At 54.2% G+C, this 15,903-nt stretch overlaps 1 protein-coding gene across 1 annotated transcript; it reads left to right on the top strand.

Moving 5' to 3' along the window:
• Positions 1–2,875: 2,875 nt before the first annotated feature.
• LOC144941878 (uncharacterized) lies at positions 2,876–4,451 on the top strand. The gene is made up of 3 exons (XM_078868377.1): positions 2,876–2,980; positions 3,260–3,360; positions 3,615–4,451. Exons 1-3 carry the CDS (start codon positions 2,923–2,925, stop codon positions 4,275–4,277), a joined length of 822 nt encoding a protein of 273 aa, XP_078724503.1. The 5' UTR covers positions 2,876–2,922; the 3' UTR covers positions 4,278–4,451.
• Positions 4,452–15,903: the final 11,452 nt, after the last annotated feature.

The following is a 15,903-nucleotide window of genomic DNA, read 5'->3' as shown; positions in this document are numbered from 1 at the left end:
GTGGTGAAGCGTCGGCGTCCTCTCCTTGCGGCTCCTTCCCACAAAACAGCTGCTTAGCAGCAGGATGCACACCACGTGGCGCCTCCGAAATGCCAGCGCACGGCCGCCTCTCCACCGCGATGTTCAAGATGGCGGCGTCCTGCCACGTGGTCGCTGGAGGACGTGTGCCGGTGGCTGTCTCTTCGTCGTCAGAAGATGTAACAAGTGGGTTACGCTTTTTCAAGTTCTCGGCCATCTTCCTCGAAGTTATTTTGCCTTGAAAAAGTCCACTTCTGACTCCAGTGTAATAAAAGACTCCGTCAGGCACTGCTGGTCTCCGTTGGTCTTTAATTCAAGTTCTTTCTCCGTTCCCCGCTATTCTCCTCCACGGACCAGCGTCGTCTCGCGCGCGCCCCGCACGCGCTTCCTCCTCAGCTCCTCCACTCTTCCTCACACCCCGCTGGTCCTGACAAGGGACCAGCATCTCCTATCACGTGCCGCGCATGCTCCTCTCGCGTGCCACGCATGCTCCTCCGTTAGCTCCGACCAGCGTCTCCTCTCGCCTGCCGCGCACGCTCCTCTCGCGTGCCGTGCACGCTCTTCCGTCAGCTCCTCCTCGCGTGCGCCTCGCACACGCTCTCCCGTCAGTCGCTCCACTCCTCCCTGCTCCGCACACCGCTGGCCGACGGTGTGCCGAAGCCCCTTCAGCCAAGTGGCTGATGGCGCGGCGGCCACCCAACGTGGTCCCGCTTCTTCACTCCAACAACTGACCACGATCTCTTCCGGGCTTCCACTTATATCTTCTTTCCCACCTGACCCTGACTCCTCCCCTTCCGGATTGTCAGATCCGGCCTTCCCATACTGCCCTGCAGACCAGGCTCCGCCCCCCAATACCCTGGGCCGTGTGATTGGGCCAGAGTCCAGCAACAACCCCATTTATGCTCGTACTACACTTGTTTGACCAAATCTTCAATGACTGCAATGGTGTCAGGCACAGGAACTTTGGTTCTTTTGGTAAAGTCACGTAGAATAAATAGAATAAACACGACGTTTCGATCGCAATAAAAGTGGTCGAAACGTCGTGGTAATTTTTTTATTTGCATGTATTATTTTATTATTTATGCATTTCATTATTTTTATTTTACGTGACTTTACCTACGAGCAAACCACCTGGAGATAGTGAGATGTCCTTAATTAACGATAAGTACAGCTGAAGTGGTCTTACCAGTAAATGGTTGTAAGGTCTCAGACAGAAATCGGGCCAGTTTGTAGGTGGGTAAGTCAATGGCGGAGATGATAGGATGAAGGGGTGTACCCTGTTTATGGATCTTTGGTAAGCCATACAATCTGGGTGGTCGAGCATCAGAGGGTTTTAAGGAAACCCGCTTGGTTGGTTCGATTAAAAATGTCGAATCGGTGATGATGTTGTTGGTTTTCGTAGCGAGGCTGTTCGTGGGATCTCTTTTAATTTTAGTATAACTACCATCATTAAGTAGGATCTGAATTTTGTTATTTTATGTGGTTTTGTCCATGATGACTGTGGCATTGCCCTTGTCGGCTGAGAGGATGACGATATCATCTCTTTTTTTTTATTAAGAAAGCTCAAAGCGCTCATCAATACTGATGTTTATCATAGGTGACTTAGAGTTTTTTAGGATTGTAGCGATTTCCGATCTTGCCACGTCTGTAATGATGTATCCCAAACCTTTGAGGGCTATGTCAACCTGGGCAATGATGTCATCAACTGGGATGTGTTTAGGGGTGACTGCGAAATTCAATCCTTTGTTGTGGCTTGGCTCTCCAACACACCGGTGTGCTGTACTCGTGACGAATTTGCATGTTCTGTTTACGTGACAACCCTTACTGGTTGTCTGTGTCTGGTGGTGGCGGGATTAACGACATATTTATGCGATCTATCCCAAAAAAAACTATACCTAGTAAAATCACCAAGGAATGTCTGTCCTTAACGCGCATGACGTCACTCCACATCGACCAGCCCCTCTCATTAATAATCATGAACAGGTTACGTCCTCCTCATGGACCCCCTCCTCATTAATAATCATGAGCAGGTGACGTCACTCCACATGGAGCACCCCACCCTCACTAATAATCATGAGCAGGTCACGTCACTCCACATCGAACAGCCCCCTCATTAATAATTATTATAAGGTAACGTCCTCCAAATGGACACCCCCCGCCATTCATAATAATAAGCGGCTGACGTCACTCCACATGGGGGGCCGAGGCGCTTCCTCCCCCCTCCTCAGCGTCAACTTACAACCCTCACTACAAAGGCAGAACCCTCACGTCACGCGATCTCCGTAACGCTGTTGAGATATAGAAGCAAACAGAGGGTCCAATGAGATCAGCTCCCGTGTAAGGCGCGAGCTGCATGCATCGTGAGAGGCGACGAGGCTGGGAGACGTTCCACCAGCAGTGGATTGATCAATATCCGATGATGATTATGACGACACCAACACACGCCGTCCCCCCCACCCACCAATGCGAGATTCCCATCGAGAAGTCACTTCGCCGCTTCCTCTCTGGAGGGGGTGGGGGAGGTGGGGCGGAGGTGGAGATGGGTGGTTGGTGGAGGTGGGCATGGGTAGGGGGGTGGTGTAGGTGGGGATGGTTTCTGATCCATCAGCGTTGCCGAGTGAATGAGCCCCACCTGAGCAAGTGCCTGCCGCGCCACTCATTGAGGCGCTCGACTCGTTGGTCGCGCCATTAAGCACCACGACGCACGCACCGGGATGGTCGCGCGCCCCAATGCGCCATTGACTCCTCGCGCTCATTGGCCGCGAGTTTATTGGGCACGTGGCTCCAATCATCACCCCCCCAAAAGCCCGCACCTCGCTGGGTATAAAGCAGAGATGTGGCGAGGAGGTGTGAGGGACACAGATTCGCTTTTTCCAGCCTCATCGCTAGCAACACTACGAAAAGATGCAGTCATCGGCGAGTCTCATGCTGGTGGGCGCGGTGCTGATGGCGCTGGGAGGCTGTGAGTACTCGCGCTGCTGCCAGGCACCCAGGGATCGATTTGGATCGAAGGGGGCTCGAAGCTACGATGGTTTTAGAGACCCAATTTGGTTATTTTACTTCCTGCCCTTTTATTGTTCACCACCAACCGTCCCCGATGCCGACTCCATTACCATTGTTCTACAGTGGCTACTTGCGTGCATTTTTGTGCCATTTCTCCTACCAACAACGAATGCGATCGTACTAGTTCGCGAATCCATGGGCTTTGATTTACCATCGCCCATTCCCACCCCGATCCCAGGGACCACGAGGGGCTGCGTGGACGCCGCGACGATTCGTGGTGACCCAGGAGCGTGGCGGCAGGCGGCCCAGTCCGGGGAGATCTCTGAACTGAACCTGGCTGTGAGTAACGCATCGTGTGACAAACGATTCGGAAAGTTCGGTGGAATTCTGTGGTGCATCTGCCGGTCGCCTTGGTCTGTTAAAAACTACAATCTTGTTATGAGTGTAAGCGAATCTCTCTGCCAGGACTGGCCGAAATGTGCATCTGACATGCCACGGGTGAGTGCAGCTAAATTAGTAGGGAATGGCAGTGTTGTGGGAAGCTGCGTCTTGACTCCTGATGACCTGCGTCCTGTCCCCTGACGATATACCAGGTCCGGCACCACGTTCAAAGCGAAGCTGCCGACTTGCTAACTGGAGACGAAACTGCGACATCCGCGGCGCCAACCACGGAGGAGCCCAAGACGCTGGAGCCGGCCACGGAGGAGCCCAAGACGCTGGAGCCGGCCACGGAGGAGCCCAAGACGCTGGAGCCGGCCACGGAGGAGCCCAAGACGCTGGAGCCGGCCACGGAGGAGCCCAAGACGCTGGAGCCGGCCACGGAGGAGCCCAAGACGCTGGAGCCGGCCACGGAGGAGCCCAAGACGCTGGAGCCGGCCACGGAGGAGCCCAAGACGCTGGAGCCGGCCACGGAGGAGCCCAAGACGCTGGAGCCGGCCACGGAGGAGCCCAAGACGCTGGAGCCGGCCACGGAGGAGCCCAAGACGCTGGAGCCGGCCACGGAGGAGCCCAAGACGCTGGAGCCGGCCACGGAGGAGCCCAAGACGCTGGAGCCGGCCACGGAGGAGCCCAAGACGCTGGAGCCGGCCACGGAGGAGCCCAAGACGCTGGAGCCGGCCACGGAGGAGCCCAAGACGCTGGAGCCGGCCACGGAGGAGCCCAAGACGCTGGAGCCGGCCACGGAGGAGCCCAAGACGCTGGAGCCGGCCACGGAGGAGCCCAAGACGCTGGAGCCGGCCACGGAGGAGCCCAAGTAACGCCATTGCAGCTTTTCTGACGCCGGCGGCTGTTGGAGGCTCCTTCTCCGGGTCGCACGTGGGGCCAAATATCCCTTTTGGAGCCGCTTTAGCCGGTCGTTAATTCTGACGCTCTGGGCATCCCTAATCCCGCTCCTTTGTCCCAATTGCTCAATAAAGATGATCTTGACTTGATGCTGCGTCCCGGTTCGTGGTTTAACTTGCGTGAGTTGCACCACCCCCGCCCTCCAACGTGAAAGGTCATTTTGTGAACCGCAAAGCGGTTGCCAAGCCATGAGCTGTTTTATCCACTGAGGGATTGGAGGCTTTTTCAATGAGGTCCTTTGTCTCATGATGCCACAGTATCCTTGGGTTCGAGGAGCTTGGTGGCCTTCACACCATGGGGTTCATGGACGTTGCTCATGCGAAGGTGGACGATTGACGCACGTGTTCTAGGAGCATGGGTGGAATCTTCCCGTTTGACTTGTGGGGGGAGGCAATTGGCGATACCGCTGTGGCTCTTGACCAGACACTGCGCGTGTAACGGCCTGAGCGCGAGCACGGCTGGCTGCATCAGTCGGTGCAGAGCCTCCACGTGTGGGGGACGTCCATTGCGCAACGTGACTAATGAACCCCAGCAAGAGCCGACTGAAATTCGTCGCAAACTTACCCCCCGTATAGACACCTGGAGCTATTCATGACTCCTAGCAATGTATAGAGGCCCCCTCTACAGGCGATCCTCTACTTACTAACCAGCTTCGTTGAAATGTTAAACAAATTGGTATTGACTCAACGCAAAAACTCGCACTTGCCACGTAAAAAATTGCTTTAAAGGCGCGATCCTCTGCGAGATGTAATGAGTCTGCCTCGCGCAGGGAGTGAGTGCCATCGTGCTGAGTAGCGGTCGTGTCGAGGTTTTTCACGCTGCGGTACGGAAGCGATGACTATAAGAGGTTTTCGTTTGGATCTCGTAAATATAGACCTGTCGTTAAACCCGACACGGCCAACTTTTAAGGGTTGTCTAAATACAACCTGCGATTTCGTCACTAGTACAGCACACCGGTGTGATGGATAGCCAAGTGGTCACCACGTCTATGCCGTTCAGGACCGAAACAGGTGGACTTCTCCACAAATCGGGCTATCGCCTGATGAAGCTATTTATACTTACTGGCAAAACGTCGTACTTTGATTGTAAATGTTGCGGCTTGGCTCTCCAACACACCGGTGTGCTGTACTAGTAACGAATTGGCATGTTCTGTTTACGTGACAACCCATACTAGTCTGTTGGGTGGTTGCGGGCTTAACAACATCTACGCGATCTAACTCAAAAACCTATTCTACCTACTATAATCACCCAGGAATGTCTGAACGCTCGTGACGTCACTCCACATCGAGCAGCCCCTGCACTATGAATGAGACATTTTGTCATCCTTGCTCTCCAGATCGCAATAAAGTTTCTTGGGTACAAGTTTGACTCGACTTATGAAATTACAAGTAACATTCACAATAAGGAAAGTTGCAGGCTTCGTTAACTAGGCCTCGCAGTTATCGTAACATTTTAACAGCATTATAAAGGCATTTACATCACTATACCGGTCATTCTAACATAACAGCATTGCCAATATTATAAGAACATAAACGAACTTACAGACAATGCTTCTTAAAGTCCCACAATGGTCAATTGCGGCTGGCTTCACTGGGACGCGATGTGTGCCGCCATCTTGAATTATGTGTGTAATGGCCGACGCCCGCGTGGTTGAGCGGGAATCTTAAATCGCAACTTCCTGGTCACGTGACCAAACTTGGCATCAAAAACAGGAAATTCCTGTGTACATACGCCCCACATCTGCCGTGAGGCAAGACACCTGCCGTGAGGCAGAACACTTTCGGTAAAGTCACGTAGATAGGTGTAATAAAAACTTCGACGACAATAGACTGTCGTATTTATTTATTTATTTATTTATCGCCGCTAGACAGCTCCGCGTTATTCCACACTATCTCCATCGCTACGCGTTGCGCGGCGTGAGTTGGTATCCTCCGCACTCGCTCACTCTCCCGCTCCCGCTCCCACGCACCGCTGGCAGACGGCGCGCAGGGAGACCGTCTCCGGACCGCCATGTGGCCGATGGCGTCCCGGAGGCGCGAGACGTGGTCCCGCTTCCAGACTTCCCACACTGACCCAGAGTCCCTTCCGGCTTCCCCTTATCACCCCGTCCCGCGTCACCAAGCCCCACTACTAGCCACGCCCCCTTACGAATCTTCTAGATGGTACCCCACTAGCACCCTCCGGCTCTGCCCTTGAACTCTAGCCCAGATACTCCCTGTCACCCGATTGGCTTAGAGGCTGAATCGACGAAGTCTATCCCACCGTTCGGCGACCGTCAGCATATGCAACACAAGCGGTCGTCTTCGAAAGGCAAACTATTGACAGTATAACGGTTTGAAATGGGCATAGCCCAAATGTCAACAACCAATGTTAATGTTAAGGCAGCCAACCTGACGGTGGTTGGTTTTACACCAAACAAAGGGCTGCCATGTGACAATTAGCATGTTTATGAGAGATTAGCATGTTAATAGAAATCGTAAAGCACGCAACCGAGGGGTAGTTGGCGCGCGAAGTGGCTGTGTTGGTCTGAATCCTGTGAACGCGCAAGTTTGAAATGGGCGTAAAGAACAACTAACATCGAAAATTGGTGGGATGGGAACATCAAAGCCAATTACGACTTAAACTGGTTGGTAACGTTCTTTCAATGATTGATCAGTTTGTACCCATATTCTCGGTTGAAATTGTGTCTGTGTCTATATATATGTGTAATAAATGATGCTGACAACACACAGCTTGGTCTCCGTCCCTCTTTTATTCCTTGTTATGCCGCTCACACTCTGCTGGTCCCGATAGTGGACCGGCTGTTCCTCTTGCGCGCCCCGCGCGCCCTTCCCGTCAGTCGCCCTCCTCCCTGCTCCCGCACACCGTTGGCTGACGGATTGCTTGGAGTCGTCTCCAGCCACATGGCTGATGGTGCAGAAGACCTCCCACGACCCAATGTGGTCCCACTCCGTGACTACGCCAACTGCCCCTCACACGTCATCCTGTCTCCAACTTACACCACGCCCTTTCCGAACCTTCCAGATTACGCCGTTCACTTAGCGCCCCCCCCCGGTTCCGCCCTTACGCTCCGCCCCTGATCTTCTGGACCGGAGGTGGTCGATGGACCTTCCCATATGCCCACATTACTGGGCCCCACTCCCAATACGCCGGGCCGTCTGATTGGCCCAGAGCTGAGCGACAAAACCTCGCTTACAAATCTTTGTTGATAGCCAGTGGGCTTGCAAAGTACCTTTATCAAGGTGAAATCAATTTTGTGTGAGCCGACCGCATTAAAACAATGATCAGCCACAGCTGAGGTATTGGTCCGACCGTGTTTCAGATCTGCCTTATGTTCACGAACACAGTCCGAGACATGTCGCTTAGTTTCCCCAATGTAACTCCTGCCACAGACACAACTTAGTTTGTAGATGCTGGGGTATTGCATGGGATCACACCCTTCACAGATGGGATCAGATCACGAATTTTATGTACTGTGTTAAATCGAACCTGGATCTTGTGTTTGCTCATGATTTTGGAAATATTTTTAGTGACCCCTACTATGTATGGCAACTTGATGGTTATGAACGGGTCCTCAGATGGTTATTTCCCAACGGTTGGGGTGATAGCTTTACGGATTGTGTAGTCTGAATATCCATTCATCTTGAGAGCCTGGTGTGGATGCCTGGATGGCATCTGGCTCATAGTTTTCCATGAAAATATTAGCTACAACTGGAGATCAGGGAGAACCCATTGGGGTACCTTCAACTTGTTTGGAGAAAGTTCCATTCCAGGTGAAGTAAGTGTGGTGAGGCAGTGTCCCACCATGAATGGTACATCAGCGTTCAGTCCTTGTGTAATAAAAGACTCCGTCAGGCACTGCTGGTCTCAAGTTCTTTCTCCGTACCCCACTGGTCTCCTCCGCGGACCAGCGTCGTCTCGCGCGCGCCCCGCACGCGCTTCCTCCTCAGCTCCTCCACTCTTCCTCACACCCCGCTGGTCCTGACAAGGGACCAGCGTCTCCTCTCGCGTGCCGCGCACGCTCCTCCGTTAGCTCCGACCAGTGTCTCTTCTCGCGTGCCGCGCACGCTCCTCTCGCATGCCGCGCACGCTCTTCCGTCAGCTCCTCCTAGCACGCGCCCCGCACGCGCTCTCCCGTCAGTCGCTCCACTCCTCCCCGCTCCGCACACCGCTGGCCGACAGTGTGCCGAAGCCCCATCAGCCACGTGGCTGATGGCGCGGCGGCCACCCAACGTGGTCCCGCTTCTTCACTCCAACAACTGACCCCGATCTCTTCCGGGCTCCCACTTATATCTTCTTTCCCACGTGACCCTGACTCCTCCCCTTCCGGATCGTCAGATCCGGCCTTCCCATACTGCCCTGCAAACCAGGCTCCACCCCCCAATACCCCGGGCCGTGTGATTGGGCCAGAGCCCAGCAACAACCCCATTTACGCTCGCAATACATGACCCCCACCCCTGATGAAAAAGCCAGCCGTCCCGGCTGCAATAGGATAAAATAATGCGAGCGACAGCATCACAATCAGGAATCACCAGACACAACGGAGAGTACAATGACAACACAATTAACGAAAGGGAAGGGATTAGGATCCGGTACGGAACACCGGCCCGTCCTCGGTGCAACAAGCAAGAAAGAATTAAGGAATGGAAGGCAATGCACAACAACGGTAACCGACACGCAAGAATGGCAGACTCGCATAAATCAGGAATGCGGTGTCTTAGAGCGTGTCCGTGTTGCTGGTCCATCCGCCTGGCTCAAGTCTAACTTCAGAGAACAACTGGTAGAGTAGGAGTGACGAACAGGCGCTCCACTCCCCCTTCAAGTCCACATCCGGTTAGCACAACCGGTGACACCCAGCGTGGCAGGCACCGAAGATCTGTGACGAGAAGGAGAACCCAACCCCCTGAGGCATAGCACCACGAACGTACATCCGCATGTCGTACACGAAAGCCACCCGGCCCCAGGGTAGTGGAGATGAACGTAATCCGCCCGGCGTGAGGAGAAACCCAATAAATACACAAAAATCGACGCGATGGATGCCCCAGTATCTAAATTTTAGCAAAAAAATATTATTTACACGTGACAACAAAAATTTTCCTGCATCTTGCCCATCAGCAGTCCTCCCTTGAGGACCAGCACAGACATCTCACGTACTCCTCCCCCTTAGTCAGACACGGGCCACTATGCTGCTGTTACCCCGATGGGCGCCAACACGCCAGCATTGCGCACAACACGCAATGCACGCACACAAGAGTCAAGGGATGAGATCCATAACCGCATCCCCACGGCTCGACGTGTATCCTTATAATGGCGGCGGCACACGCGAAGCGCCCCCACCGAGGTTTCCTGCGCTCAAAATGGCAGCGGTACGCACGCCCTCGCGTGCTCAAAATGGCGGCCCCATGCGCCGAGCGCATCCCCGCGATTTCCCACGCTAGCCAAAATGGCGGCCCAACGTGCGACCAATTCGGCAGTTTTTCTCGTGCGTGCACCCCAGCTGTCCCTTGCTGGGGGTCACAACACACATCCCCTGTCACGTTTAAACAACCCCCAACGATACAACGCATCGCCGCTGCTCACAGCAGTCGTATCGGGGAAATTTTTAACCCATAGTTGACCAAGACACATTGCTCATACACACCAACTCGCAGTGCAACCCCTGGTCGCACGCAATCAACGGAAAGAGCGACGCCACTTGGCGGCAATTTACGGCCCCATCACCCTTGACGGCAGAGCCACCAACAACGCCCTCATCCCTCAACACTCGCAATTTCCTATGAACGCACATGCAATCTCGTGTGCACGAACACCCATACAACCAAAATGTAGGGTCCCCCAACGAATTGACAAATTTCCGAACAGGTACGCACAACTAATAACAATCCCGAACCCAATGGTCAGAACAATGCACCGCACTCCGTATCCGTACAGAAAGACAGTCTATACAGTACGTGCAGTCAGGATATCGCGATTACAAGCAGCAAAGTTCCACACAGGTCCCACATTATACACAATCGCAAGCAGAACTGCAGGCAGACAACACACCGTTAACCCTGTCGTACCTTGCAGCAAAAAAAAATCATAAAAATAAACACGTCGCACACGGCAACCCACGGGATGTTAATGGCGACTCGACGCAACCGAATTAAAAATTAACTTCGCCATCGAGATAACATCCCCATGCCGCAACGCATAAACACTATTTGACACAGAGCAACCACAAGCAGACAGCGCGTCCATCCTCAACACACACACACAGCCCGAACTGCGCTCCGCAATCTCAAGCCATAACAACCAATCACACCCCGGCACACGCAAGATGGGTGAGGTGTGTGCTAGGGCCGTGCGCATATCGTCACGACTCGCTCGGGGCTGCAGCGAGCAGAGGACGGCAGGGTGGTGACTTGAGATGCCTCGAAGAACTCGGACGGTGAGCGCGGCGTCCTCCCTTGACTGCTCTGGTGTCTCGCACACGAGCCAGGACGGGGTGCTCCCGCCCAGGCAGCAGCAGCAACGGCGGCTTCCCCCGTGGCTACGGCCTCTCTCGTTGAAGGTGGTGAAGCGTCGGCGTCCTCTCCTTGCGGCTCCTTCCCGCAAAACAGCTGCTTAGCAGCAGGATGCACACCACGTGGCGCCTCCGAAATGCCAGCGCACGGCCGCCTCTCCACCGCGATGTTCAAGATGGCGGCGTCCTGCCACGTGGTCGCTGGAGGACGTGTGCCGGTGGCTGTCTCTTCGTCGTCAGAAGATGTAACAAGTGGGTTACGCTTTTTCAAGTTCTCGGCCATCTTCCTCGAAGTTATTTTGCATTGAAAAAGTCCACTTCTGACTCCAGTGTAATAAAAGACTCCGTCAGGCACTGCTGGTCTCCGTTGGTCTTTAATTCAAGTTCTTTCTCCGTTCCCCGCTATTCTCCTCCACGGACCAGCGTCGTCTCGCGCGCGCCCCGCACGCGCTTCCTCCTCAGCTCCTCCACTCTTCCTCACACCCCGCTGGTCCTGACAAGGGACCAGCGTCTCCTATCACGTGCCGCGCATGCTCCTCTCGCGTGCCACGCATGCTCCTCCGTTAGCTCCGACCAGCGTCTCCTCTCGCCTGCCGCGCACGCTCCTCTCGCGTGCCGTGCACGCTCTTCCGTCAGCTCCTCCTCGCGTGCGCCTCGCACACGCTCTCCCGTCAGTCGCTCCACTCCTCCCTGCTCCGCACACCGCTGGCCGACGGTGTGCCGAAGCCCCTTCAGCCAAGTGGCTGATGGCGCGGCGGCCACCCAACGTGGTCCCGCTTCTTCACTCCAACAACTGACCACGATCTCTTCCGGGCTTCCACTTATATCTTCTTTCCCACCTGACCCTGACTCCTCCCCTTCCGGATTGTCAGATCCGGCCTTCCCATACTGCCCTGCAGACCAGGCTCCGCCCCCCAATACCCTGGGCCGTGTGATTGGGCCAGAGTCCAGCAACAACCCCATTTATGCTCGTACTACACTTGTTTGACCAAATCTTCAATGACTGCAATGGTGTCAGGCACAGGAACTTTGGTTCTTTTGGTAAAGTCACGTAGAATAAATAGAATAAACACGACGTTTCGATCGCAATAAAAGTGGTCGAAACGTCGTGGTAATTTTTTTATTTGCATGTATTATTTTATTATTTATGCATTTCATTATTTTTATTTTACGTGACTTTACCTACGAGCAAACCACCTGGAGATAGTGAGATGTCCTTAATTAACGATAAGTACAGCTGAAGTGGTCTTACCAGTAAATGGTTGTAAGGTCTCAGACAGAAATCGGGCCAGTTTGTAGGTGGGTAAGTCAATGGCGGAGATGATAGGATGAAGGGGTGTACCCTGTTTATGGATCTTTGGTAAGCCATACAATCTGGGTGGTCGAGCATCAGAGGGTTTTAAGGAAACCCGCTTGGTTGGTTCGATTAAAAATGTCGAATCGGTGATGATGTTGTTGGTTTTCGTAGCGAGGCTGTTCGTGGGATCTCTTTTAATTTTAGTATAACTACCATCATTAAGTAGGGCCTGAATTTTGTTATTTTATGTGGTTTTGTCCATGATGACTGTGGCATTGCCCTTGTCGGCTGAGAGGATGACGATATCATCTCTTTTTTTTATTAAGAAAGCTCAAAGCGCTCATCAATACTGATGTTTATCATAGGTGACTTAGAGTTTTTTAGGATTGTAGCGATTTCCGATCTTGCCACGTCTGTAATGATGTATCCCAAACCTTTGAGGGCTATGTCAACCTGGGCAATGATGTCATCAACTGGGATGTGTTTAGGGGTGACTGCGAAATTCAATCCTTTGTTGTGGCTTGGCTCTCCAACACACCGGTGTGCTGTACTCGTGACGAATTTGCATGTTCTGTTTACGTGACAACCCTTACTGGTTGTCTGTGTCTGGTGGTGGCGGGATTAACGACATATTTATGCGATCTATCCCAAAAAAAACTATACCTAGTAAAATCACCAAGGAATGTCTGTCCTTAACGCGCATGACGTCACTCCACATCGACCAGCCCCTCTCATTAATAATCATGAACAGGTTACGTCCTCCTCATGGACCCCCTCCTCATTAATAATCATGAGCAGGTGACGTCACTCCACATGGAGCACCCCACCCTCACTAATAATCATGAGCAGGTCACGTCACTCCACATCGAACAGCCCCCTCATTAATAATTATTATAAGGTAACGTCCTCCAAATGGACACCCCCCGCCATTCATAATAATAAGCGGCTGACGTCACTCCACATGGGGGGCCGAGGCGCTTCCTCCCCCCTCCTCAGCGTCAACTTACAACCCTCACTACAAAGGCAGAACCCTCACGTCACGCGATCTCCGTAACGCTGTTGAGATATAGAAGCAAACAGAGGGTCCAATGAGATCAGCTCCCGTGTAAGGCGCGAGCTGCATGCATCGTGAGAGGCGACGAGGCTGGGAGACGTTCCACCAGCAGTGGATTGATCAATATCCGATGATGATTATGACGACACCAACACACGCCGTCCCCCCCACCCACCAATGCGAGATTCCCATCGAGAAGTCACTTCGCCGCTTCCTCTCTGGAGGGGGTGGGGGAGGTGGGGCGGAGGTGGAGATGGGTGGTTGGTGGAGGTGGGCATGGGTAGGGGGGTGGTGTAGGTGGGGATGGTTTCTGATCCATCAGCGTTGCCGAGTGAATGAGCCCCACCTGAGCAAGTGCCTGCCGCGCCACTCATTGAGGCGCTCGACTCGTTGGTCGCGCCATTAAGCACCACGACGCACGCACCGGGATGGTCGCGCGCCCCAATGCGCCATTCAGTCCTCGCGCTCATTGGCCGCGAGTTTATTGGGCACGTGGCTCCAATCATCACCCCCCCAAAAGCCCGCACCTCGCTGGGTATAAAGCAGAGATGTGGCGAGGAGGTGTGAGGGACACAGATTCGCTTTTTCCAGCCTCATCGCTAGCAACACTACGAAAAGATGCAGTCATCGGCGAGTCTCATGCTGGTGGGCGCGGTGCTGATGGCGCTGGGAGGCTGTGAGTACTCGCGCTGCTGCCAGGCACCCAGGGATCGATTTGGATCGAAGGGGGCTCGAAGCTACGATGGTTTTAGAGACCCAATTTGGTTATTTTACTTCCTCCCCTTTTATTGTTCACCACCAACCGTCCCCGATGCCGACTCCATTACCATTGTTCTACAGTGGCTACTTGCGTGCATTTTTGTGCCATTTCTCCTACCAACAACGAATGCGATCGTACTAGTTCGCGAATCCATGGGCTTTGATTTACCATCGCCCATTCCCACCCCGATCCCAGGGACCACGAGGGGCTGCGTGGACGCCGCGACGATTCGTGGTGACCCAGGAGCGTGGCGGCAGGCGGCCCAGTCCGGGGAGATCTCTGAACTGAACCTGGCTGTGAGTAACGCATCGTGTGACAAACGATTCGGAAAGTTCGGTGGAATTCTGTGGTGCATCTGCCGGTCGCCTTGGTCTGTTAAAAACTACAATCTTGTTATGAGTGTAAGCGAATCTCTCTGCCAGGACTGGCCGAAATGTGCATCTGACATGCCACGGGTGAGTGCAGCTAAATTAGTAGGGAATGGCAGTGTTGTGGGAAGCTGCGTCTTGACTCCTGATGACCTGCGTCCTGTCCCCTGACGATATACCAGGTCCGGCACCACGTTCAAAGCGAAGCTGCCGACTTGCTAACTGGAGACGAAACTGCGACATCCGCGGCGCCAACCACGGAGGAGCCCAAGACGCTGGAGCCGGCCACGGAGGAGCCCAAGACGCTGGAGCCGGCCACGGAGGAGCCCAAGACGCTGGAGCCGGCCACGGAGGAGCCCAAGACGCTGGAGCCGGCCACGGAGGAGCCCAAGACGCTGGAGCCGGCCACGGAGGAGCCCAAGACGCTGGAGCCGGCCACGGAGGAGCCCAAGACGCTGGAGCCGGCCACGGAGGAGCCCAAGACGCTGGAGCCGGCCACGGAGGAGCCCAAGACGCTGGAGCCGGCCACGGAGGAGCCCAAGACGCTGGAGCCGGCCACGGAGGAGCCCAAGACGCTGGAGCCGGCCACGGAGGAGCCCAAGACGCTGGAGCCGGCCACGGAGGAGCCCAAGACGCTGGAGCCGGCCACGGAGGAGCCCAAGTAACGCCATTGCAGCTTTTCTGACGCCGGCGGCTGTTGGAGGCTCCTTCTCCGGGTCGCACGTGGGGCCAAATATCCGTTTTGGAGCCGCTTTAGCCGGTCGTTAATTCTGACGCTCTGGGCATCCCTAATCCCGCTCCTTTGTCCCAATTGCTCAATAAAGATGATCTTGACTTGATGCTGCGTCCCGGTTCGTGGTTTAACTTGCGTGAGTTGCACCACCCCCGCCCTCCAACGTGAAAGGTTATTTTGTGAACCGCAAAGCGGTTGCCAAGCCATGAGCTGTTTTATCCACTGAGGGATTGGAGGCTTTTTCAATGAGGTCCTTTGTCTCGTGATGCCACAGTATCCTTGGGTTCGAGGAGCTTGGTGGCCTTCACACCATGGGGTTCATGGACGTTGCTCATGCGAAGGTGGACGATTGACGCACGTGCTCTAGGAGCATGGGTGGAATCTTCCCGTTTGACTTGTGGGGGGAGGCAATTGGCGATACCGCTGTGGCTCTTGACCAGACACTGCGCGTGTAACGGCCTGAGCGCGAGCACGGCTGGCTGCATCAGTCGGTGCAGAGCCTCCACGTGTGGGGGACGTCCATTGCGCAACGTGACTAATGAACCCCAGCAAGAGCCGACTGAAATTCGTCGCAAACTTACCCCCCGTATAGACACCTGGAGCTATTCATGACTCCTAGCAATGTATAGAGGCCCCCTCTACAGGCGATCCTCTACTTACTAACCAGCTTCGTTGAAATGTTAAACAAATTGGTATTGACTCAACGCAAAAACTCGCACTTGCCACGTAAAAAATTGCTTTAAAGGCGCGATCCTCTGCGAGATGTAATGAGTCTGCCTCGCGCAGGGAGTGAGTGCCATCGTGCTGAGTAGCGGTCGTGTCGA

This window comes from Lampetra fluviatilis, chromosome 25, assembly GCF_964198595.1.
Source record: "Lampetra fluviatilis chromosome 25, kcLamFluv1.1, whole genome shotgun sequence".
Classification (NCBI taxonomy): Eukaryota; Metazoa; Chordata; class Hyperoartia; order Petromyzontiformes; family Petromyzontidae; genus Lampetra; species Lampetra fluviatilis.
This window is presented reverse-complemented; position numbering and strand designations above follow the sequence as displayed.